A 22490-nucleotide genomic window follows, 5' to 3' on the forward strand; every position below is an offset into this window, starting at 1 on the left:
ATTGCAAACAAATCTGCAAGCATCGCCTGATTAAACTACGACCTATTGACAGGTTTTGTTTTGCAGATGTTGGAGAATGGTTGCAAGTGGACTTTTTGATCCCGACTGGAGTAGTTGGAGTAATAACTCAAGGATACCAGGGTGGTGCTGGATTTAAAATATCATATGGAAATTCGACAGATCAAATGCAAGTGATTCAAGCTTCCACAGGAGGCGATAAAGTAAGTTAACTCTTTAACTACCACAGGCTTTTTAAAGACCACAAGCCTCCTCCTAAAAATACACACTGCGTTTGTAAACACTATAACTCTATTCTTTGTTTGCCAAACTGCCTGGGTTTTGGATCTTAGACCTGCTTTATTAGAAAGAGGAGGACTTGCATTTTTTAAAAGTTGAAAAAATTGCCAAGTTTGTATTTGAATTTGTTCTGCAATTTTCAAAATTTTATAGTAAATTTGTATTTATTTGCAAAGTGAAGTAGGCTATATTCGGTTCTTTTTTCCCATAACGCATTAGCATCACTGTGTCAACGTTTGTGTGGAAAGACTAACACTTGCCTCACATCTGGCGGTGAAATTTGTTGCAGTTTAAAGTTTTTATTTCAGATATCCGAAAAAAATAATAAGAAACAAAAAAACGAAAAAAATAATAAAAAACATGGAAAATTTTTGTAGTTTGTTAGAAATTTTTGTCATTTTTAAAGCATTTTCAAGAAAAAATACACAAAATTTGTAAACATATTTCAAAAAGCTGTTAAAAATACAACTTTCATGTTTTTATTTTTTTTCTGTCAGTTATCGTTCTCAAAATACAGCAGCTCAAAATCAAAAAATTGCTCAATTAAAAAAATACATCGAAAACAGTGGCAGTTAAAGGGTTGAAAATTTAAATCCTTAATTTTGAATTTTCACAAAAGCGTTGTGTTTTGCATCATCAAGAAATACTTTAAACTATCAACGAGACAGATTGAAATTTCAGATAATAGTTTATGCACCTCTACCAATATATCTTTGTTTGTTAATTAAAATAATCTCCCATGTTCTAGCGATAATGTTTGAAAAATCTTCGAAGTGTAGGCTACTATCAGTTTGCGCATGCCCAGGTTAGCACAATTAATACAGAAACATGACCGCAATTCTTAAAAGATAAATGCCACTTTTAAAGTATCGTATTAATTTTAACAAAAACAAAGTAAGGAAATACCAAACTAAAAGGTGACGCAATAATTTTACGATTTCAAAAACTTACCTTGCAACGTCAATGCAAAATAATAACTATTCTCAATATATATCATTGGTTGAACCTATTTGAAATATCTTTACTTCTTATGTAATATGCGTGAAATTTCGTAACGGATTTGAAATTCGTTAATTATCCTGCTTGGATGTTTGCCACCACATCCATTCATCTTCTGATTTTAACACCCTCAGTCACAAAAATAAATCTGTAGTGCGTGCTTACTTGAATTTTGTGATGAATTTATTAACTGTGTTGTTACATTGAAACTTTCCATTTGCACTAAATATTGTTTTCAAGACTTTCGAAGCTGATCCTGCAGATAAAAGCGGAGATACTCACGTGACAAATCGGTATCCTGCTCCTGTGACCGGAAGATACTTTCGCCTCATTGTTGGTTCTGACGTCGAAAGACCCTTCTTAAGGATGGAGTATCTGTTGTGCTAAAGAAATTTATGCGACTCAACATAAAAGATGGTCGATGGTAAATCCGTTATCTGATTGTAAACTTGAGAAGAGAAATATCTGTATATAGTTATTTGTCATGTCAATAAAGTCTAAGTATAATCATAAAAATTATTCTGAATAAACGATAAAAAGATTTGTTTGTTGTACAAAGTGATTGCGTTTAAATAAAAGTGATAAGTAGGCTATATAAATGAGTAGGCCTAATAATTCTCCAAACGTCGTGCAAGCAACCTGACAGATACAAATTAAGCAACAAAGAATAATCAAAATGGCGCCCACGTGCAAAGTATTGTATGTCATATCCTGCAATGACCACATGCAATCAATAGTTACGCAGTGTTTAAGAATTGTTTTTCGGATATCAGCTTCTTAGAGATCTCGCAAAAAGCCGGGCTCTCAATCTTGAGGAACTGAACTACTTTGCCAAATTAAAATAAGTTATCATGAATTTTCCAATAAAAATCAAACTAGCTATTAACGTAATACATTGAGACCTAAATCAAACATAAGAATAAAAATCAACAGTTAATCCGAAATACAGTAGCACTGTCGATGCTTTTAGTTCTATATGAACTTTTACTTAACAAAGGCAAACATTTGTTTATCCTCATCGCTACTTCTTGGACTGTTTGAAACGAAAATGTTTTAAAACGCCTTGCTTCGTTTCTGCGCAAAAGATTGAGCTTAGGGAATGAAATAATAACAATATTCTTGAGCTTGTTAAAGTGACAAAAATGTCAATGCATTTTGTTAGAATTAGAAATTCACATCGAATGATTGTGTGAAATATAGCTCCGATAGCTCAGTTGGTTCGTGCGTGTCTTTGAATCTCGGATTCTCGGGGTGTGCGCTTGAGCAACGCAGAATGCTTTCCATTCAGCTGAAGGTAATGGATGGAATAATTCCTCGGCAACAACACTTCAACAACCGGAAACTTCACTCTATCAATCTCAGTGACCGGGCCTGCGTCAGTGATTCAAAGCCTCTACAAGTATGCGAAACTGCCAGGATTTAGCTCTGCAAGAAGCTTTCTCAGTCCGAGGATGAAGATTCAGTCAATCAAATGTCACAATTTTTCCTTTATGTGTATAGAGCAGTTGAAGGCATTTTTTTATTTGAAATTTTTAAATCACTTTATTTGGTTTCGACGCTGAACCTTCTTTCTTGGTTTTACTTCATCATCATCATTATATTTCTTTCTCTTATTGAGGGTTGGATACAATGCGTCATTGTTCTCGATTATGAGCTGTTCGTTTGATGTTTCATGTCCAAATCATTCTTAGTCTGCCTTTGTTTCTTTTACCGTTAATCTTCCCTTCTATTAATGATCTTTGTAACGAGTTTTGCCTTATTGTGTGTCCGAAATACTTCAATTTTCTTCTTTTGACTAATTGTAAGCGAATTTTGCTTGAATTGAATTTGGATAATACTTCATCGTTAGTGATCTTTTGTTTCCATGAAATTTTTAACATTTGCCTATATGACCAGAGCTCAGACCAGTTTTACTTCATATCAAAGTATTTAGTAAAATATTTTGTTTTTTTCTAAGCATTTTCGTTTTGTCGTCAGCTCGAAACGAAAACGGAACACATGAAAATCTTTGACGTCAGAAAATACGCTACAATCTGATTTTAAGCAATCCACTTCCGAGAATAGTTAACACATTAGGCTTACTGCAAGTATCCAAACAAACATATTTCGAACATATTGCGATAAATTGACGCAAAAGCCTGTCGCCCTATTTTGCCTCTATGTCGTTTGTAATTATTGTTCTTGTACGAGTTTCGTTCCATTTAATTCAAACAACACAAATTCGAAGTTTTAGAACCATCCTAATATGTAGTGCTGCAGTTGTAGAACAACGCAATCGTTCTAATTTTTTAGTGACTTAACTTACATCACAAATAAATCATTTGCAATGAAAGGTTATTACAGTCAGTCATTTATTTTTGTTTGAATACAAAAACAAAGCATAGCCTACATAAAAAATTTAGCAGTCTCGCAAGCGATGACCAAGCAATTTCCATACTAGACGAAAATTTCATTTGCTGACTTGGGCAGTAGCTGAAATGTACATGCAGAGTTTCGCATGCAGAGGGGTCCGACTAACGAATTTTTTTCGAGTGAGGAAGAACAGTCATGAAACAATGCAACTGATTAAAAAGATTCGTTCATTTTGCGGGGTTAGTTTTTGGCTCGTATATTGCGTCATAATAATTAAGATGCAAAAGTTGAGTCAATTTCTCGGTGACGTAGGCCAATAAGCTGATATGCCTCCTAAAAGTAACACACTTCATGCAAGGTCGTGTGAGCACCATCCTGCCCCCCGCCTAAATCCACTAGTGGGTCCTTATATTTAGTGATGACTCTTAAAAATAGGAAAAAATCGTTATATTATGGCCGCAAACTCTTTCAATGTTGGTAAAGAATTTACATTTATCATTCCAGCAAAGAGTAAAAAACTGTAAAATTTTTGTAAAAATATACTAAATAAGTTGACTATGCAGTAGCAGATGTGGAAAAAAGCTGGGAAAGGACCAGAATTTTAACAAAGCAACATCGATAAGATAAATGGATAATGCAAAACTCAATGTCCGAAAAATTAAAGTCGGGTCGGAGGTGTGGTGGTGGGCTTGCCTCAAGAAAATTTTGAAAAGTATGATCTTGTTTTGGTCACTTTTTAGGTATTTTTGGCGCAGATAATGTTTTTGTCTTTATCAAGATGCTCACTTTGCATGTAGGCTAACCGTAATTGTAACCATAAGTCGCTTTAGTTAATTCATCAAATTAAAATTGGACTGGGGTAGAAGGTTTGGTTTTAAATTTAAGTTGACATACCATATCAAAAAAACTTCATTCGCGACTATAGAAAGATTTCAATGAGTAATTTCTAGAAAATTTGTATAGCCTAGTATGGTAGAGCCTTTCAACAAACTTGAACTTCGAAAAATCTATCTGAGGTGTTTTCATTTTCGCTTTACCAATAATATTTTCACTGCACTTGATTATTAATTAACTAGCCTGTTTGAGTGGGCAATGTTTACTTCAAAATATTACAATAGCCTACTTAGATAGTTTTTGCAGGACACAAAAGACATTTTAATCCTACGTAACAAGACGGTAATTTAAGGTCAATGTAGTCATGTACGTAACAAGAGCGATTTATTTGTTCAGGATGCCGAGCTTATTGAAGCTAACCCCCAATACGCTCACGTACGCCTCAATGATAGACGCGAAACAACTGTATCATTGCATGACTTAGCACCTAATCCTAAACAGATTACCACCACTCACGACGACGAAACGCTAACGGAGCCATTAGAAATTGATTTTGGAATATTGGAATCATCTCAACCTCGCTTGGATCCTGCTCCAATCTTACAAAATGTCGAATCGTCAGAAACCGGTCCTACCATTCCTGAACAAAACTCATCGTTACGTCGCTCCACACGAACACGTCGTCCTGTTGTGCGCTATGGAATTGATACGTGACTTAGTTTTTGCCATTTATGTATTTATTTACTGTATTTGGCTTGAATCCTTGTACTTGTTATAATGTTGTGATGTAATTTATATATATAGTGTCGAGTTTTTCATTTAACCGGGGGTGAATGTCGTGAAGTTCTGTTCTGTTGCTGAAGGCTTTGTGTTGATTGCAGCGGCGCCGCTCAAGTGTAAGGTCGCGTCTTCCTTTACACCTTTGTTGAGTTACCATTAACACGTTGCTTGTGTTGAAGTAGGGTGGTGCTAGTATAGTTTTCTGTTGCTGTTACGTGAAGGTATATGTTCTCCTATGTTATGTTCTGCTATGTTTTTCAGACGCAGTGCCTGTTTAGTTTATTAAAGCCATTAACCCTATTTCCTGTGGGGGGGGGGGGGGGTCGGTGGGGACTTGATACTTTTCAAAGCAATATCATTAAAGAACTACGCAATCCACAGCTTTGAAATTTCTTGACTTTTCCTAAAAATTATTCAAGTATTTATTCCACTTTAAATGACGTTGCTATTGTCTATAGTTTTAAAGATATTACATGATTTTCATAACATACTCTGATATTTTAGCCTGCTAGTAGCCCTTTTGTTTTCAAATTATACGGATTAATAGGATTACTGAGCGCCGCCGTGCGTGGTCTGCGACGCAAATATCTCATGAGTTGGCTTTGTTGTAAAGCATTCAACCGTAATGATTCCGCCTTTTGTTTGCAAACTCGAGTTTTGAGTTGCTTTGATTAATCTTTTAATTACATCTGAGTTTCTTTGAAATTATCAGAGAGCATCCGATAAGCTATGCTGAAAAAAATGTAATTTTACGTTGTTTTCTATGGCCAATACATTTTGTTTCTAACTTATAACAAGAAGCAGTAGGAAAATTCTTGACAAAACTCTGTTTATCTCATAAAACAAACAGACTGATGTGGTAAGTTTCTTGATTTCTTGTCCGAAAGCAAGGAGTGCGTTCTTGACCCGCCAATAAACTTTTGCATGTACCTGTACACTTATACTCACATGAATATTTTTGGATGTTGTGAAAATGTTTTATGAAAACGAGAGATTGATGGATACTGAAAAGAACTTGACACAGACTATCTAAACTGCTTGGCTTTTGTGGAAAAACACGCGCACCTAAATTATTGTGCTTTCACAAACATTGTGCATATTGTATCAGCACTGAATCTTTACCTAAATGGTAATTTTGCAGTTGCTTGAGAGATTACAAAATTATTTTTTCTCTATGAGGATTTAAAAGTTTGGATATATCTTAGCAGAAACACTATTAGGACCAACTCAATAAATTCAAACTTTTCATTCAAATGTTGGTCTTCAAAAGCTTATTTTCACAAAACGGTGTAGGCCTATATATTTTTCTCCATAAATTTGGACGTTTGTGTCATTTGGAGCAAAGTTGTTTATTGGGTTGAAAGAATCTGAAATCAATGCCTCGTTTTTGTAACGTATTGTAACGCAATCTATCAGTCAGCAGCTTTTGTGACTTTTTGTTTTCGAATACATTTCCGTGACAAAAGATTGGCTTTTGTAATAACGCCTTCAACCATAAAGTTGCATTCTCTGACTGCATCTCAAACGCTATACCATACTCAGCAATTTTTCTAAAGCATTGTTACACAAAATGCATATCTGACAAAAGAAGGGAAATATGTTGAATTGAATTATTGTTTATACGGATCGTTTTCCTTGTCTCATAAAACTAATTAGAAAAAAAGAAAGAACGATTTTTATCGTTTGGCGTAAAAATATGTATATTGAGGTTCACCTTGGTTTGCATAATGAAAATCACCACAAAGAAATGCTCGAAGTGATTTTCCCAGCTATTTGATCCTTCGCGATGATATCAATTATATTTTTTATCAGATGAAACCTGTTCAAATTATTTTTTTTTTAAAACTATGGTTCATTCAAGAATATAATACTTTGTAAATATAATTTACTTCATTTTTGTGTTTTTACTTCGATTTATTCACAAGCAAGACTTTACACAAAACAACTTCAGTGTGAGCCTACCTAGGAATGTCGACTCGATAATTTATTTGCAACGTGAGTTGATTGACCATAGTAGCCTAAATGGACCAGAAAGCTGTGGCCAAAACTTGATTACTTTTTATCAAAATGTTTGCACATTGGGAACAGCAATCACTTTGTTTGAAATCAGCAAATCACTTTTGTCATTGGTTCAACGTCTGCAGACGTCTAAACTAACATACAACAAAATTGGTTTTCTGGGTCTTTGGTTCGGAAAAACATCGCTATGATGTATTGTGACGTGATCTATCAGCCAGCAGTAGTTTATGCGCTTTTTGTTTTCAGGTGTGTGTCAATTACAAAAGATGGCTTTTGCAGTAACGCCATCAACCGCAAACTGCATCTAAAATGCTATTTCAACATTTGAAAAGAAAGAAATCTTCTAATGCGTAATAAATAACGACACAAAATGCATGTCCAACAAATTAGAAAAAAAATGTAGAAAACGTTATCTTGCAAATCTAGTTAACAAAATGAAAAAAAACATTTCAATCATTTAGACACAAACGTGCATTTTTAAAATATCAATAACCTTCAATTTTGTCCAAGGAAAAAGTCAAAACTTTAGTGATTTTTTGTTTTTGTACGACAATAGCACTCAGTCTGAAAAATTTTTTTTTGCAAGATTTGATATCTTGCTAAATGTATCTCTTTTTCGTATCGTTATGCCATGACTTTGAGTTTGTCACGCAGAACGGGAGTTCCATTTGACAATGTGCAAACGACCTCTTCTATAGCCTACCAACACAATTTGACTAAACGATTATTATCACTACATTTTATCACAACTGTTTGCAAAATTGTTTCATTCAAAGTGATCATTGTTGGTAAGTATTGAAACATATCACTTTTGTAATGCATCGTGACATAGTTCATCAGTCAGGAGTTTTAGACGCTCTTTGTTTTTGGAGTGCATGATGGCCAAAAATGGCACGAGCTCCTATTGAAGCAAGTCACTACCTTTGGATAGGTTGTTGTTCAAATACCACGTCACATCATTAGGCTACCTTACTTTTCTGTATTCAACCGCTACCCAGACAGCAAATCAGACACTTTTTACATCGATTCAACGTCTAAAGAAACAATGTTAAAAACGAATAAATAGCTCCCTGAGATGGGCTGTGAAATACAAAGTGTGTTTCTTTATCATGCATAACCAAATTCGACACTGTGAATGTGAAAAAAATTTGCTTGATTTAGTTCTAATATCAAGTAATGACAGTACGTTTGAAAAAGTGTAGACTATAAACATGTGGCACAAAAAAAACTTGAAATAGTTTTTTTTGTGGTGATTTTGTCTCATTCTCTGCAAATGTTGAAACAAAGCAAAATTTTTTTACAATGCCTCCGGCAAAACAACAAGCAAACGTTAGTCGACGCCAATTACGATTTCATTGAAGCGTGGACGACGTCTCCGCGTAAAAGATTAAAATGGTACACAATGGAATTAACCCGTCACACTCAATTATAGGTTAATTAAGAAGCGATTTCTCAAGTCAAATAAAAAAAATATGACCAACCATCAAATTATTTGATTTCTCAACTTGTGCTGTTGAACAAATTGCAAAAGAGTTTCGATGCTGTGTTGTCAGATAAATTATCTGCATCATGTGAAAATTTGATAGATCTATCTTGCGTAGTTTTTGAGTTACACGAGCTCAAAGTGCTAGTGTCGAACCGACCCCCCCGTCCGCAAGTCAACTGGCCAAAAAACGTCACAGGAAAAAGGGTTAAATGGTGTCATCTACTTTTGTTACTTAATTCTATTCGTTACATTTCATACAAATATTACCCTAAAAGTGTTTCCAGAAAGCGCTATAATCCATTATTTTAGTGTAATTTTGCAAAAATTGCCGCCGGACCCCTCTAGAATACGCGTGCCTTCGGTACGCTCTAACCCCCCACCATTTTTATTGCTTCCCTTGCTCAACCCACCAGGATACGCCACTGCACATCAGGTGGCAATATCTTTAATCAAATATTTTGTCGTTCTCTTCGATTCATCAAATATTTGGCCCCCCCAAAAAAAGTTTCTGGCTACGCCACTGCAGCCAGTCATTTATTTTTGTTTGAATACAAAAACAAAACATACATAAAAAATTTTGCAGTCTAGCAAGCGATGACCAAGCAAGTTTGATGCTAGACGAAAACTTCATTTGCTGACTTGGGCAGTTGCTGAAATTTACGTGCTGAGTAGTCGCATGCCGAGTGGTCCGATTAACCTTATCTGTAGCGACACGGGGCCTTATGAGGACGGTCCACTCCAGGAGTGAAATATTATTCAGAAGGAAATATGCTAGAAATGTGAAAATTCTTGGCTTTGAATTTTTGTTCTTTGCGAATTTTCTAAACCTACACTGGTCATTTTTTACTTTTCTGCCCTTCACAATAAGCATTTCGTCTCAGGTGGCTAGACTTTTTCGTGCAATGCTAGATATACATAATTTAATGTAAGTGCAATATAAATGTTAGTGCAATTACTTTGAAATGTAAAAACGTCCAAAAATGACTTATATTTATGAGCAAAAGCAATTTTTTGTTTAGTTTAGCATTACGTTATGCTATAATTCAAAAATTTCAATTTTGAGGCTAATTTTGGGAAAGTAGAATAAAAACCGACTTTCTGACGGTTTTTCATCTCAAACACTTTATTCCAATAAATGTGTTGGGTAAAAATTTAATTTCTATACATATTAGGGTTAAAGAATTTTTTTCGAGTGAGGAAGAACAGTCATGAAACAATGCAACTGATTAAAAAGATTCGTTCATTTTGCGGGATTAGTTTTTGGCTCGTATATTGCGTCATAGCAATTAAGATGCAAAAGTTAAATCAATTTCTCGGTGACGTAGGCCAATAAACTGATATGCCTCCTAAAAGTAACACACTTCATGCAAGGTCGTGTGAGCACCATCTTGCCCTCCCCTAAATCCACTAGTGGGTCCTTATGTTTAGTGACGACTCTTAAAAGTAGGAAAAAATCGTTATATTATGACGCAAACTCTTTCAATGTAGGTAAAGAATTTACATTCATTATTCCAGCAAAGAATATGTGAAATTTGCCTCAAGAAAATTTTGAAAAGTATGATCTTGTTTTGATCACTTTTTAAGTATTTTTGAGCAAATAATGTTTTTTTCTTTATCAAGATTCTCAATTTTTATGTAGGCTAACCATAGCTGTAACCAAAGATCGCTTTACTTAATTCATCAAATTAAAATTGGATTTGGGTAGAAGGTTTGGTTTTATATTTAAGTTGACCTCCCATTTCAAAAAAACTTCATTCACGACCATAGAAAGATTTCAATGAGTAATTTACTGAAAATTTGTATAGCCTAGTATAGTAGAGCCTTTCAACAAACTAGAACTTCGAAAATCTATCTGAGGTGTTTTCATTTTCGCTTTACCAATAATATTTTCACTGCGCTTGAATATTAACTAACTAGGCTGTTTGAGTGGGCAATGTTTACTTCAGAATATTACAATAGTATACTCAGTTAGTTTTTGCGGGACATAAAAGACATTTTGATCCCTTAATCTACTTTTGAAACTCTGTATGCCCAAGGTCGCTGGTTAGGTGAATAAAATGTGGTTGAGCGAGCAAAACAAGTGAAATTTTTTTGCAAAATTGAAAAAAGCAATAGGCTACCTGTACATATCAAATCTTGGCCAATATGTAAAATTACAACCCGAAAAACGCTACATGTGATAAATATGAGTAAACGGAGGTGGACCCTCAGCCAGGGGTTTGAAAAGCAGTAAATACGCCTTGCATGATTTAAGTTATTGATTACTATTATTATTATCATGCTTCTGTTGCAGCTTTTCTTTTTTACAGTAAAAAAACATTGAACAGACTGAAATAAAAGGGCCCCTGAACAGCCGTGTCCCCCCGGCCGTTAACACGGCCCTGCCTTCATAGATGGAAGACTGAGAGAGATTGCTTAGTTGTCTTTCAATATTACAAACCAAATGCAAATATATAGGCAAGAAGCACCAACGAACTTTACGGTATTCTAGTCAAATTGCTTGTTGTATAAATGAAAACAAAATTTTATATGTTAAAAAAAAACAAGAAATTTGTCGTTTTCTGTAATGAGATTTTGTATTCAGTAGATTACAATGGAAAACTTTGGCTTCCGTTATCAACGCATTGCACACGGGATTGAAATACCCGATAGCACTCACCATAGCTATCTATAAAGGTCACTAAGGTACTCACTATTTGTTGAATAGCTGTTTTCGTTGGACTCGGAAGCATCTGTCACTTGATGAAATGCAGAGATTGCAATTCATAAAAGGTTATTGAATGAGTGAATTGATTGCATTGAATTATAACATTGAATCAAATAAGATTGTGATTATGGAATGAATTCTGTCGGAAATGTGTTAAAAAAAGTTCCAATTGAGTGTAGTCAAACAGCCATGAAAAGTTCACAATCAGATAGGCCACCTGGTAGATATACTCATAAGCAATTATTCTACTTGAAGCAAGAAAGACATTTGCGGACAGGCCCCGGTTTAGATCATCTTAATTTAGTGTTAGCCGTTATATGTAGCTTAGAGTAGTGTTCATTTTGACATAACTACTTTACATCTTTACATGAGACGCATATTAAATCTAAAGGTTTAGCCCTTGATTTCTTGTTCGACTTGTTATTTGCCTTTTTTAACTACTTTTTTTGATTCATTACATTGAAAATAATTAATAGCAAACATTAGCCTATATAAGTCATTAATTTATATTGCTAGATTATTCGACTATTTTATGTGTTCTGGCATGAATGGTCAGAAAATCAGACTGAACTGTTTCGTGATAGGTCAGCGGTGATCGTCTATTTGAACCCAATCTCTCTAGTTCAAACTACAGTATATTGCAGAATGCCTGAAATGATAGTTAAGGAAAAGCAACCAGCTATATTGTGATGACTAAATGATATTTGATTTCTCAAAACAATAATTGCTACCAATTTTACCAGTTGTTTTATGAGCTCAGTTGTCATAAAAATTAAGCCTCTACCCAAACGTGGCACAAAAATAGGTCAAATTTGCATGCAATGCAGATCAGAGTTCCCCACCCACCGGGTCGCTAGAGCACTCGATCAAAATGGCCTTCAAGAGTGCGAGTTGGTTGTAGGTATGTAGTATGTACTATTGTACTCAGTCATGACATAAATTGATTACTGTGAAACCAACTGCAATCATACAGTTAATACGTATTAATCTTATTATGATCTGCTCAGGGCCGGATTTAGCTGATGGGTGGCCCGGGGCACTTTTAGATCGGGGGGCCCCCGTGCAAGAAAAAATTTGCGCCTACGGCGCGAAAAACCATCTCTACGTCTGCAGTAGCATCAGTCCAGTACTGCACAGCATTTTGCAGAAACTTTAAAGGCCAAAAGGAAAAAAATAACACAAAATCACATATTTTTCTACATAGGGGGGCCCTTCAAAAGTCGGGAGGCCCGGGGCAACTGCCCCCTCTGCTCCCCCCTAAATCCGGGCCTGGACCTGCTGCATATCTATCAAAGTAGTGGCGGATCCAGGGAGTGGGCGCTTAGTCACGTGCTTCCCAAAACAGTTAAGAAACACATAAAGTCTCTACATTTCTGCAAAAATCTCCTGTCATTTACCTCACTACTTGTACAATTGGGAAAGCATGGTTTCAGCAATGGATTGAAGGAATAGTACAGCCAAGTCCGCCCCGTTAGCTTAGAGGTTACGCGCCAGGCTCAAAATCACAAGGAGCTGCGGTTCGTCTCGGAGTGTTCTAAGGACTGCTCTCCATTCAGCGGCACCTAGTGAATGGAATAATTCCCCAGCAACCACACTTCAACAATCAGAAAACTTCACTCCAATCTTGGTAACCGGCCCTGCGTCAAGAGCCTCTACAGGTATGCAAAACGAGGGGCTCCGAGAGGGGGGAAGTGGGGCAACTTTCCCCCCTAGCATAACATTGCAAAGTAAAAACGAGTAGTTTTTTACTTTTGAAGGGGGCTTACGTTTGCTACTAAAATAAAATGTACCAACTTAAAAATGAACAAATATTTGAATGAAATGTATAGTTTCAAGTATTTTTCCATCATTGTAGCCTACTGTAGATGCTACTTCATTTGCTTCTCATCTGGAACAAATCGTTGTCGTAATAATGCAGGCTATGTTCAACTGCTTCAATACGTAAAATCTGCTGCTATTGAGGCTACTAATTTCTATACCACTGAACGATTTTTGTTGTTTTAATTCGAAAACTGGTGCTGCGTTGGCTAAGCGTGTAGCTTAGGCTACTATTCTTACTTTACCAACTGAACCTTGACTTCAAACACCGCGTTGGCCATGCATATTAATCCAACATGTCTGGAAAGGTGAAAGATTTCCAAGCAAGATTAAAGGAAGTAAACCCTTTCTGCATATTTTCTATTCATACAGTGTAATGATTGTACAGTGTTGTCCAGATGTCATATCAATTTTGGAGTAATTGATCGAATGTAAGCTTGTGTCATTTTCAATTGTAACTGGCCAGATAGGAACTTTTAAAGAAAGCTGTTCCGTTATGTATGCAGCCTACTTGCAGTCCACAGTTTAACCCTATCTTAGTTCGAGCTATTTTCGTACGCGGAAAATACGTCACTGGTTATCTTAGCCCTGTGCTAATTAATCGCTAATAACGGGAGCTATGAAAGTGACAGAGCCAAAATATTTTACAAGATAATAGCCATGTGTATTGTGTATTGTACGTATAGAAATTAAATTTTTACCTAACAAATTTATTGAAATAAAGTGCTTGAGATTCGCAAAGAACAAACACAAAAAGTCAAGAAAATTCACATTTCTAGCGTTTTTCCTCCTGTGAAATATTTCACTACAAGCGTGGGGCGTCCTCATACAACCACGTGTCGCTGCAGATAGGGTTAAAATGTATGCCATTATGTGGTTACATTCCTAAACGAGATTCGTTCCACTAAATTCTTCATACAGCGAAAGGACTGTTCAATGGACAATCAGCTGATGAATTGAATGAAATTAGGCTACAGGAAGATATGTTAACAAAATTAGAGAATACTGGAAAGAGTAGGCTCCTCGCAAGCTAAATTCGTTGCGGGAACTAAGAATTAAAAAGAAAAAGATTTTCTGGGAATGGTACTCTCCTATAAAACTACTTTACCGGCTCAATCGTACAAACTAAATTTATTCTATCGCAGGCTATGTTGGAAAAGATTCGCTAGCTGTTGATAGTCTAGTAACAGATGTATCAAGAAACTCAAACACATCATCGATTAGTTTAAAGTTCTATGGAAACTTCATCGTATGTCTGATATGCAGTTGCAAGCATGTAGAACAAATTTAAAGTGCCCCTGACAGGTTGGATCCAAGTATAGTAACTTTTTAAAGCATTTCCTAGCGCGGAATTACACTTAGCGAACTTTTTAATCTTAACCTCGTAGCTCGACTGGTTAGGGCGTAATTTAATCAAACGACTGCTCCGCAGCGCCACCACAGGCGAAACTCCATATTTCACTGCTCTGGGACGACTTTGGTGGTATTACGTCATCCTAAGTGGACGTCGTTAGCAACGGATGAAACAATTAACGCTTCCTAGATGTAATTGGTGGATCCCAGTTTGGTCGGAGTTGGTACAAGCGGTTGCTTTTTTCGAAGATTTATTGTTTTTTGCAGTTTAGTAAAACTGTAGGCTACTGGATACGTTCCTACAAAACCTAAAATATATTTGAAGTGAAAAATGAAGAAATCGTGCGAATCATCATTCATATTTAATTCATCATCACTATTAAAAAATATATAAAAGTTCTCTCTCTCTCTCTCATAATGTGCCTTCAGTTGGCTATTGAAATCCTGTGTAACGGCCATCTGGATCTGGAAAAATTTCGGATTCGCCAAACAATGCATGACGGCAACACAATCCGATTGTTACTTCCGAGAGCATCACCTTGTAATATACACTCCAACACATGCCTGTAGGCATTTTTACTTGAGTGGTATTAACAAAATCATCTTCAGTGAAGTGAACATATACGACTAGTTTTGTATGGCCCATCCCACTTTCGAACACTTGAAGAAAACTTTGACCATTTTCTTCTCAGTACCTTGTTTTGTGGGAAAGTGGGAAAAGAAAGCACACGGTCTTTGTCACTGACAATGTCACATAAACAGCAATTTGTAGGCATTGCCTCAACCATAAATTAAAGGTACTGTTTTGGTTGATTTTCATATTGAAAGAAGTTTTTTTTTATAACGATAGGTTGAAAAACTCTAAACTTTATAGAAATTCAAGTTCACACTGAGGAAATTAGGTCAAGTTCAGCATAAAAAATATGATACAACGCATGATACAAATTTGTTGCTTTTATTTTTGCTGGAAATTGTTTTTTGGGGTCTCATTTTTCGTATTGTTTCTCGACCAGTTCTGTTTCTCTCCGAGGCCCTGTGCGAAACCACCAGGACTAACCTATCAAGGCTTTGTCAGTTCAAGGATAAAGAGTCAAAACCAACCAACCGGTAAACTATTCAGGTCCTCTCAAAAATCAAGATACTTATAACTTGAAGTAGCCTATGTTTAAACCGGTATAAAAAAATAAACTAACTAAATAAGTAGATGTCAAGCTTAGTTTTTTGGAATGCCTGTCCGCTAGGCTATTTTTATTTTAAAACCGGTCTGTGATAGAAAAAAGGTTGAAGATTGCTGCAGACAAAGAGTATAAATCATAATCAAATAACCTTAGATTTGTAGGCTATATCTGATTTACACCAACTGTAATCAGTTGAGCTCCATTTAAATATTAATTTGTGCGCGTCGTCAAAATTCGTCAGTGTTTTGTTTAATCTGATGCAAAAATGCTTGTTGAAGACTACAGGAAATAGCCAACAAGGCTGTTTTCATGTTGCTGGGCATAAAATTACACCAACTTTCAAACAGACAAAGATTGTTTCCTTTTGTCTTGACAGTACAATTTGTAAGGTTGCAGATTAACAATCTTTCAAAATGTTGACTAAATTCATTGCAATGTTGATGTTCGTTCATCTTGTTTGTGGAATAAACCCTTCAAACTTGTGTGTACCTCTTAGTCAACTAGTCGATCAACATCAGCAGGTACAATCAACACCCGAAGTTATCCAGGATCGAGCCTGTAAAATGGGGCCTACAGGCCAACTTGGACCAAAAGGTGAGAAGGGGGACTTTGGACCACCCGGCCAGTGCAATTGTGACGACAGCCCAAGAATTCAAGCTCTAGTGGAACATTTAAAAATCCTCAATGGTAAGTTTCTGACGTCACATATAACAAAATTGTGGTAGAATATCTTCGGTCAACATTTGTTTTGACAACACAGGCAAAAAAAATTACGAAACAAAAATTAAAGTCAAACGCTTTCATTACTGCATTGTTAAAAAACTGTTTTTAAACTGTTTAACTTCGCTATTTCACTATGACTGTGATTCGTGATAAATAATAACGATAAATATTGGACACGATTTTTGTGTTTGTAAAATTTTTAAGACTTAAAAATTTAATGAAATTTAAACTAAAAATGTTAATATTGAATTTCCAGTTATCACTGTTTTCTACTCATATGCAATGTGGTCATTACGAAACTTGTTTTTCAGACACTGTTCAACAGCAACAGCAACAGCTTGCTAACGTCACTCAAAGATCTCCAACTGGTATGTCACCATGATTAATTGTGTTTGTTTTTATTAAAATCTATCGCAGCTTTACATTACTTTGTCTGGAATAATATACTGTTCATGTATTTATAAAATAGATCTGTGCTATGTCTAATTTTCTTCAAAAATAAACCTTTCTTGAAAGTAAGACGTTTGATAAACTAAAAAGTCTTCTGAAACAAAAATGGATTAAAACGTTCCAAATGCTTCAAAAAGAAAGAAAAGTTATTAAAAAATCACAATTTAAAACAGATAAAATATCTTGTAGCGAATTGTTTTGCATTTATAATTGTTATTTTCATACTGCTGCTGAGCTGAAGCACATAACAGTCCACTGTGGATGCGATTACACAACAGCTTAGATAGATTTCATGACATCATGTGCAGATATACGATGCCGCGTACCTGACGCTCCTCAATTTGGTTCGGTGTTTCCAAATGTTTCTGAAGTACCAGTTGGAGCTACAATCACATACAAATGCGATGAAGGGTGGAATATGGGCAATGATCATATTGAGGTCCAACTGGTTGCTGCCTGCAAAGAATATCTACCAGTTGGAGCTACAAGTCTGGTAGGCCTATCAGTTAGAGCTACAAGTAACTACAGGTGCAAAAACGGATCCTACGAATTTGTCGGTGTGGGTCAGCAGCTGGTCGCTGCATGCAAAGAAGATCTAACATGGACCCAGGAACGACCAACTTGTGTTTTAGGTTAGCTTTGTGGTTTTCATATTTTTTTCTTATTTTGTTTAAAAAAACAATGCAGTTGTGAATTGGAGCTTTCTTGAGGTCGATGTAAAAACGGTTGATAAAGTTTGCTACTAGAAAATAGTGGTGGGATGGCGCAGTGGATAAAGATGGCGGCTTTCAAATAAGAAATGAAACCTTGCTTGACACCCTCTTTCAAGCTAGTTGTTGATAGAAACCGTTAAAAAGGATAAAACAAACTAAAATGAGTGGGCTCCTAAACAAGCGTGGAACCTCATGGGGCGGTTAACACGCTTTGTTCATCATAATTTTTTTTGATTTCCATTTTCTTGGTTTTCATTGAGTCAATAATTAAAATAATTCAAAAACAAACTTCTCAACAAATATTAGTGTCCTTATTTGATATCGCGGACAAAAAATTGCTCTCAGGTACTCACAATAATTTTACTTCGATGCTCATAATACAAGTTCAACCGCGAACGCGCACCGCAAAAAAAATGTAGCCTACACCTTACTACAACAACCATAAGTTCATGATTACTTAGCCCCAAGCGATTTAGGGACTGCCAGTGTGTTAGTACGTATAATCTATGTTGACTACCGAGGCCAGACTCTTCAACCCAGCTCAAGACGACAGCACATATTTATTCAAAATCGGACTATAAACACAGCAAAGCTTGTAATTGACATGGCGGTAGGTAATGCAACTCAATTTCAATAGAAATCTTTGCTTTCAGAAAATTTCCAGCTTCAATAAAAAAACTACGTAATCTGTGACTTTTGCAAATTTTGATGGACTTATATGAATTAATATCCGTTCCGATAACTCAGTTGGTTAAATGCCTGATTTCATAAACAAACAAAACACGATCAAGCGACGCTGGTTCAACTCTCGCGTAGGGTGCATCATTCCCATTCATTTCTAACACTCAACTTGCGCCATTGAGAAATGGTGACCATTTTAATCAAGTAAAAAGAATATGGAGGTCACCGGACTCCATACTACCACCTCCTCACCCCCTTAAAAATTGGTTTAGTAGAATCAATATAGCTTAAAAACTAAACAAGATAACTAGGCCTACGTAGAATTTTATACTAAATTTATTGCAACTTCTTGATATATTTCAAATATGTGAAGAAAATAACGTTTTAAAAAATTTCTACATACTTTATAGACAAAAGGTGTAAGACTGAACATTTTTAGCAAGCGTATTGTAATAGAATGCAAGGCTGGATTGAAAGATGGGAGAATCAAGGACAACCAAATGTCAGCCAGTAGTGATGCCAGCAGCTCGTATCTACCACAATATGGTCGATTAGATCAAAGCCGAGGATCGGGAACTTGGCTTCCAAACAATCCATGTGAGTTTGTATGATGAAACATGATAACCGTTTCTTGATGTCGCGTTAGTTGTATATGACGTGAAATCGTTTACATCAAATTCCATCTTGATCCGACATTACAGAGGAAATGTTTTCAAAGTTTAGGGCGAAATGAATTTTATGATTATGACACCTTTCCACCGTATACAAAACGACAGGGTTTGTAGATTGAGCGAAGGCTATGTGCAGTCAAGTCAGTGCAAAAACATTCGGCTTACACTTTTCCATAATACGACTTCACAGCGCCGCACAGTGGTATAATCTAGCCAACATAGAAAACTCCTAATGTTTCTATAATATCATAAAAACATTTGCTATAAGATTTCTACTGCAAAGTAATATCCCTACTCAAGGGGTGGACGGAAAAAGCATTTTTCTGTCATGTTAGTTTTCAAGTTTATAAATTGTCACATGATGTATTTGAATAATTGTGCTTTATATTTTAGTTGTATTGCAGCCTGATAGTCGAATTGCTTATTTCATATGCAAAATATGTGATACTTATCACAACACATAAAAAAAACAGTAAATATAGAACAAAAGTAAAAAAGTTAAAAGTTTTTGGAAACCAGATATCTTGAGGAGCAACAAACTTATTTTGTATAGAAGAGAAACTTTAAGCTATGGGCTAAAATAGGTTAGTGATGTACGCAAAATCGAACCGTACCTGTATACTGTATAGTCTTAGTCAGGAGATCTTGAACACACTGTCTTGCTAGATCACAAGCCCACGTTTCAAACGATGAAAACAATATCGTTGTTTTTCAACTGCCTTTCCATCAGTAGCGATACCGAAGAGATTTTCTAAACTCTGGGCTACCAGTTACATTGTTAAGACGTTACTGATATCAAACCATGCAAAATATTGAGATTCAAAGTCAAGCATCTAATCTATTGTAAATAAAAGTTTGAAAAGAAGTTAAGAAATTTGTCGTTTTTGTGGTAAGATTTTGTGTTCAATACGTTATTGATGGATAAGTCTGGCTCATTCGTTATCAACGCATTGCACAAATGCACACGGGATTGAAATACCCGATAGCACTCACTAGTCACCATAGCCATTTTGAAGGTCACTAAGTTACTCACTTATTGTTGAATGGCTGTTTTCATTGGATTCGGAAGCTGTAACCTGATCAAATGCAGATGTCACAATTCATAAAATGGTGAATGATTGAATGACTGAATTGATTGCATTGGCTTGATTGAAATATTGAATCGAATAAGATTGTGAATATGAAATGAATTCCATGAATAATAGAATGGCATTCCATGAAGTGAAAAAGTTAAAAGTTTTGAGAAACCAGGAATGTTGAGGAGCAACAAACTTGTTTGATGTATAGAAGAAAAAGTTTAAACTAAGTGTGCCGAAATAGGCTAATGGTGTACGCAAAGATCGAAACGTACATGTATTTATCATCTCGCAATGAATAATATTTAGTTGTTTGAAAACCAGCGGATAATGGAAAAGTTGAACCTACATTTCTTTTTTTTAGTTAAATGTTTTTAGTTTTACCACAGTCAAAATTGGCCTGGAATGTGCAACGTGTGCACTCCATATGTAGGTAGGTCAAAGGGGTTCCTAATCTTTTTACGATCTCGCACCACGTCGACACTTTGTACTGCCGAGCGTACCACTTCTTGCAGATCAACTAATTTGATCGAAACAGAATTTATTCAGAAGAATAATATTGGCCTATTAAAATAACACTAAAGCACCACAACTAAATTTAATGAGATTTTTGTTTACTGTCCACCAATTGGTCGATGCGCCGTATTTAAATTTACCAACAGCGCATCGAAAGTCATTTCAAGGCGCACCTAGTCGGTTTCAATTTTTTGACTTGATGTTCATCATGACTGAAAATCTCTGCTCGCATTCCCACGAGGAAGGGAAAATCAGTAGCTGTGGAACAGCATGGGAAGCTAGCGTTGAATATGAAGAGCGAAGAGGTCATGCTGAGCCAGAAGTTTATTGGAGAACATTCCTTGCAACCGTTTATTCCGATCTATTTTTAGCTTACAACTATCATTATTCAACGCTATTTGTAGCTTAAGCTATAAAACAGTAGATGATATCTATCAAGAGCAATCATTTGACATAATTAACGCCCAATGTCCCACAGCGTTGTACGGCTTTTCAAAGCAACTGTGCTCCTTGTTGACAATTGACATGACCTGTATTTTGAAGATCGTAATGATACGAAACAACAGGAATAGTTACGTAGCCTAACCATAAGAATAGGCTTCGGATATTTTTTTATTGTAAACAAAACCAGATAAACAAAATATAAACTTGTGAAAAAAAAGGAAGCTACCCGAGTACCACCTGAAAGATCTTCGCGTACCACTAGTGGTACGCGTGCCACAGGTTGGGAACCCCCGAGGTAGGATGTATTGCGGCTGCGTAGTCGAGTAGAAAGAGTCCTGCATGGCGGTCAGAAAACCATCGGTTGCACTTGCATTAGGGTGGATCAAAAAATCCAAAAGTTTTATTTTATTAAGCTAGTATGTCATAAAGGTGCGATATACCCATAATAACATACAGGCAAAATTTTTTTTAGTTTTGACAATTTTTTGATCGCCCGCGCAAGGTTTTAATTTTCCTATTATCGGGTTCGAGAAAGTCTCCCACAAAATTTAATGTCATAATAAGCGAATTGTGTTTAAATAAATGCAGTTGGCCGTTTTATCACCATAGCTAAAATACTTCGTTGTGTATCTCAGTAATTAGCTGATGCAGCATTTGATTCTTCAAAAGAATTCTAGATATATTTATAAAAGAAGCTTTACAGTACAATTATTGGAATTTGATTGCACTACAGGTTTCACAAGATTTAATAAAAGTTATCTGCGCTTCTTACAGATTAAAAGACAGTTAACTTAAACTAGTACCGGTAACCCTACTGGGCGATGGCCTAGGTTTATATTACTTGGTGCTTCCTTCATCTATCTTCACCATTCAGCGTATCAGTTTGACAGCACTGGTGAATGTAGCATTGATCTGGTCATGCGAAACCCAGGATGCTTGAACCACTCAGACACTCACGATGGCTGACAACAGCTAATTATTAAAACCCTTACATTATATGTAGCGATAACAACCCGTATGAGAAACTGCAAGCATTGGTTATGTTCATTATCCGTGTTTATGCTCCAATGTTGTTCGCAATAAAATCACACTCATCTTGCAAAAATGGAGCTAGACACATTCACAAAATGATACCCACATCACGATATCTTAGTCAGAAGCACAAGAAAATTATCGACCCAGTTATACACTGCAACTCATAAGTTACTTTGCTCATCCGGAAAATATAATTTTGGCTATGATAACTTACCATCTTCCATCGACCACATGTTCGAGAACTAGAGGCCTGCGTAAAGTGATGAAAGCTAGAGCTGCAAAACCCAGTGGAAAAATACGAAAATTTAAAGTTCCCGCAAAGCTTAATTTTGATGTGCCAGTGAAATACTTCGAATTG

At 35.9% G+C, this 22490-nt stretch overlaps 1 protein-coding gene across 1 annotated transcript in view; it reads left to right on the forward strand.

The window, feature by feature from the left end:
* The window catches only part of LOC145771063 (uncharacterized), a 208969-nt gene that overhangs the window by 12569 nt on the left and 173910 nt on the right, over nucleotides 1-22490 (forward strand). The window contains exons 6-7 of the mRNA XM_082582806.1: nucleotides 67-221; nucleotides 1537-1797. Coding sequence (XP_082438932.1) covers nucleotides 67-221; nucleotides 1537-1683 — 302 coding nt within the window. The 3' untranslated portion in view covers nucleotides 1684-1797. The remainder of the gene's footprint in view (nucleotides 1-66; nucleotides 222-1536; nucleotides 1798-22490) is intronic.

The sequence above is a fragment of the Aplidium turbinatum genome, chromosome 5 (genome assembly GCF_918807975.1).
Source record: "Aplidium turbinatum chromosome 5, kaAplTurb1.1, whole genome shotgun sequence".
NCBI lineage: Eukaryota > Metazoa > Chordata > Ascidiacea > Aplousobranchia > Polyclinidae > Aplidium > Aplidium turbinatum.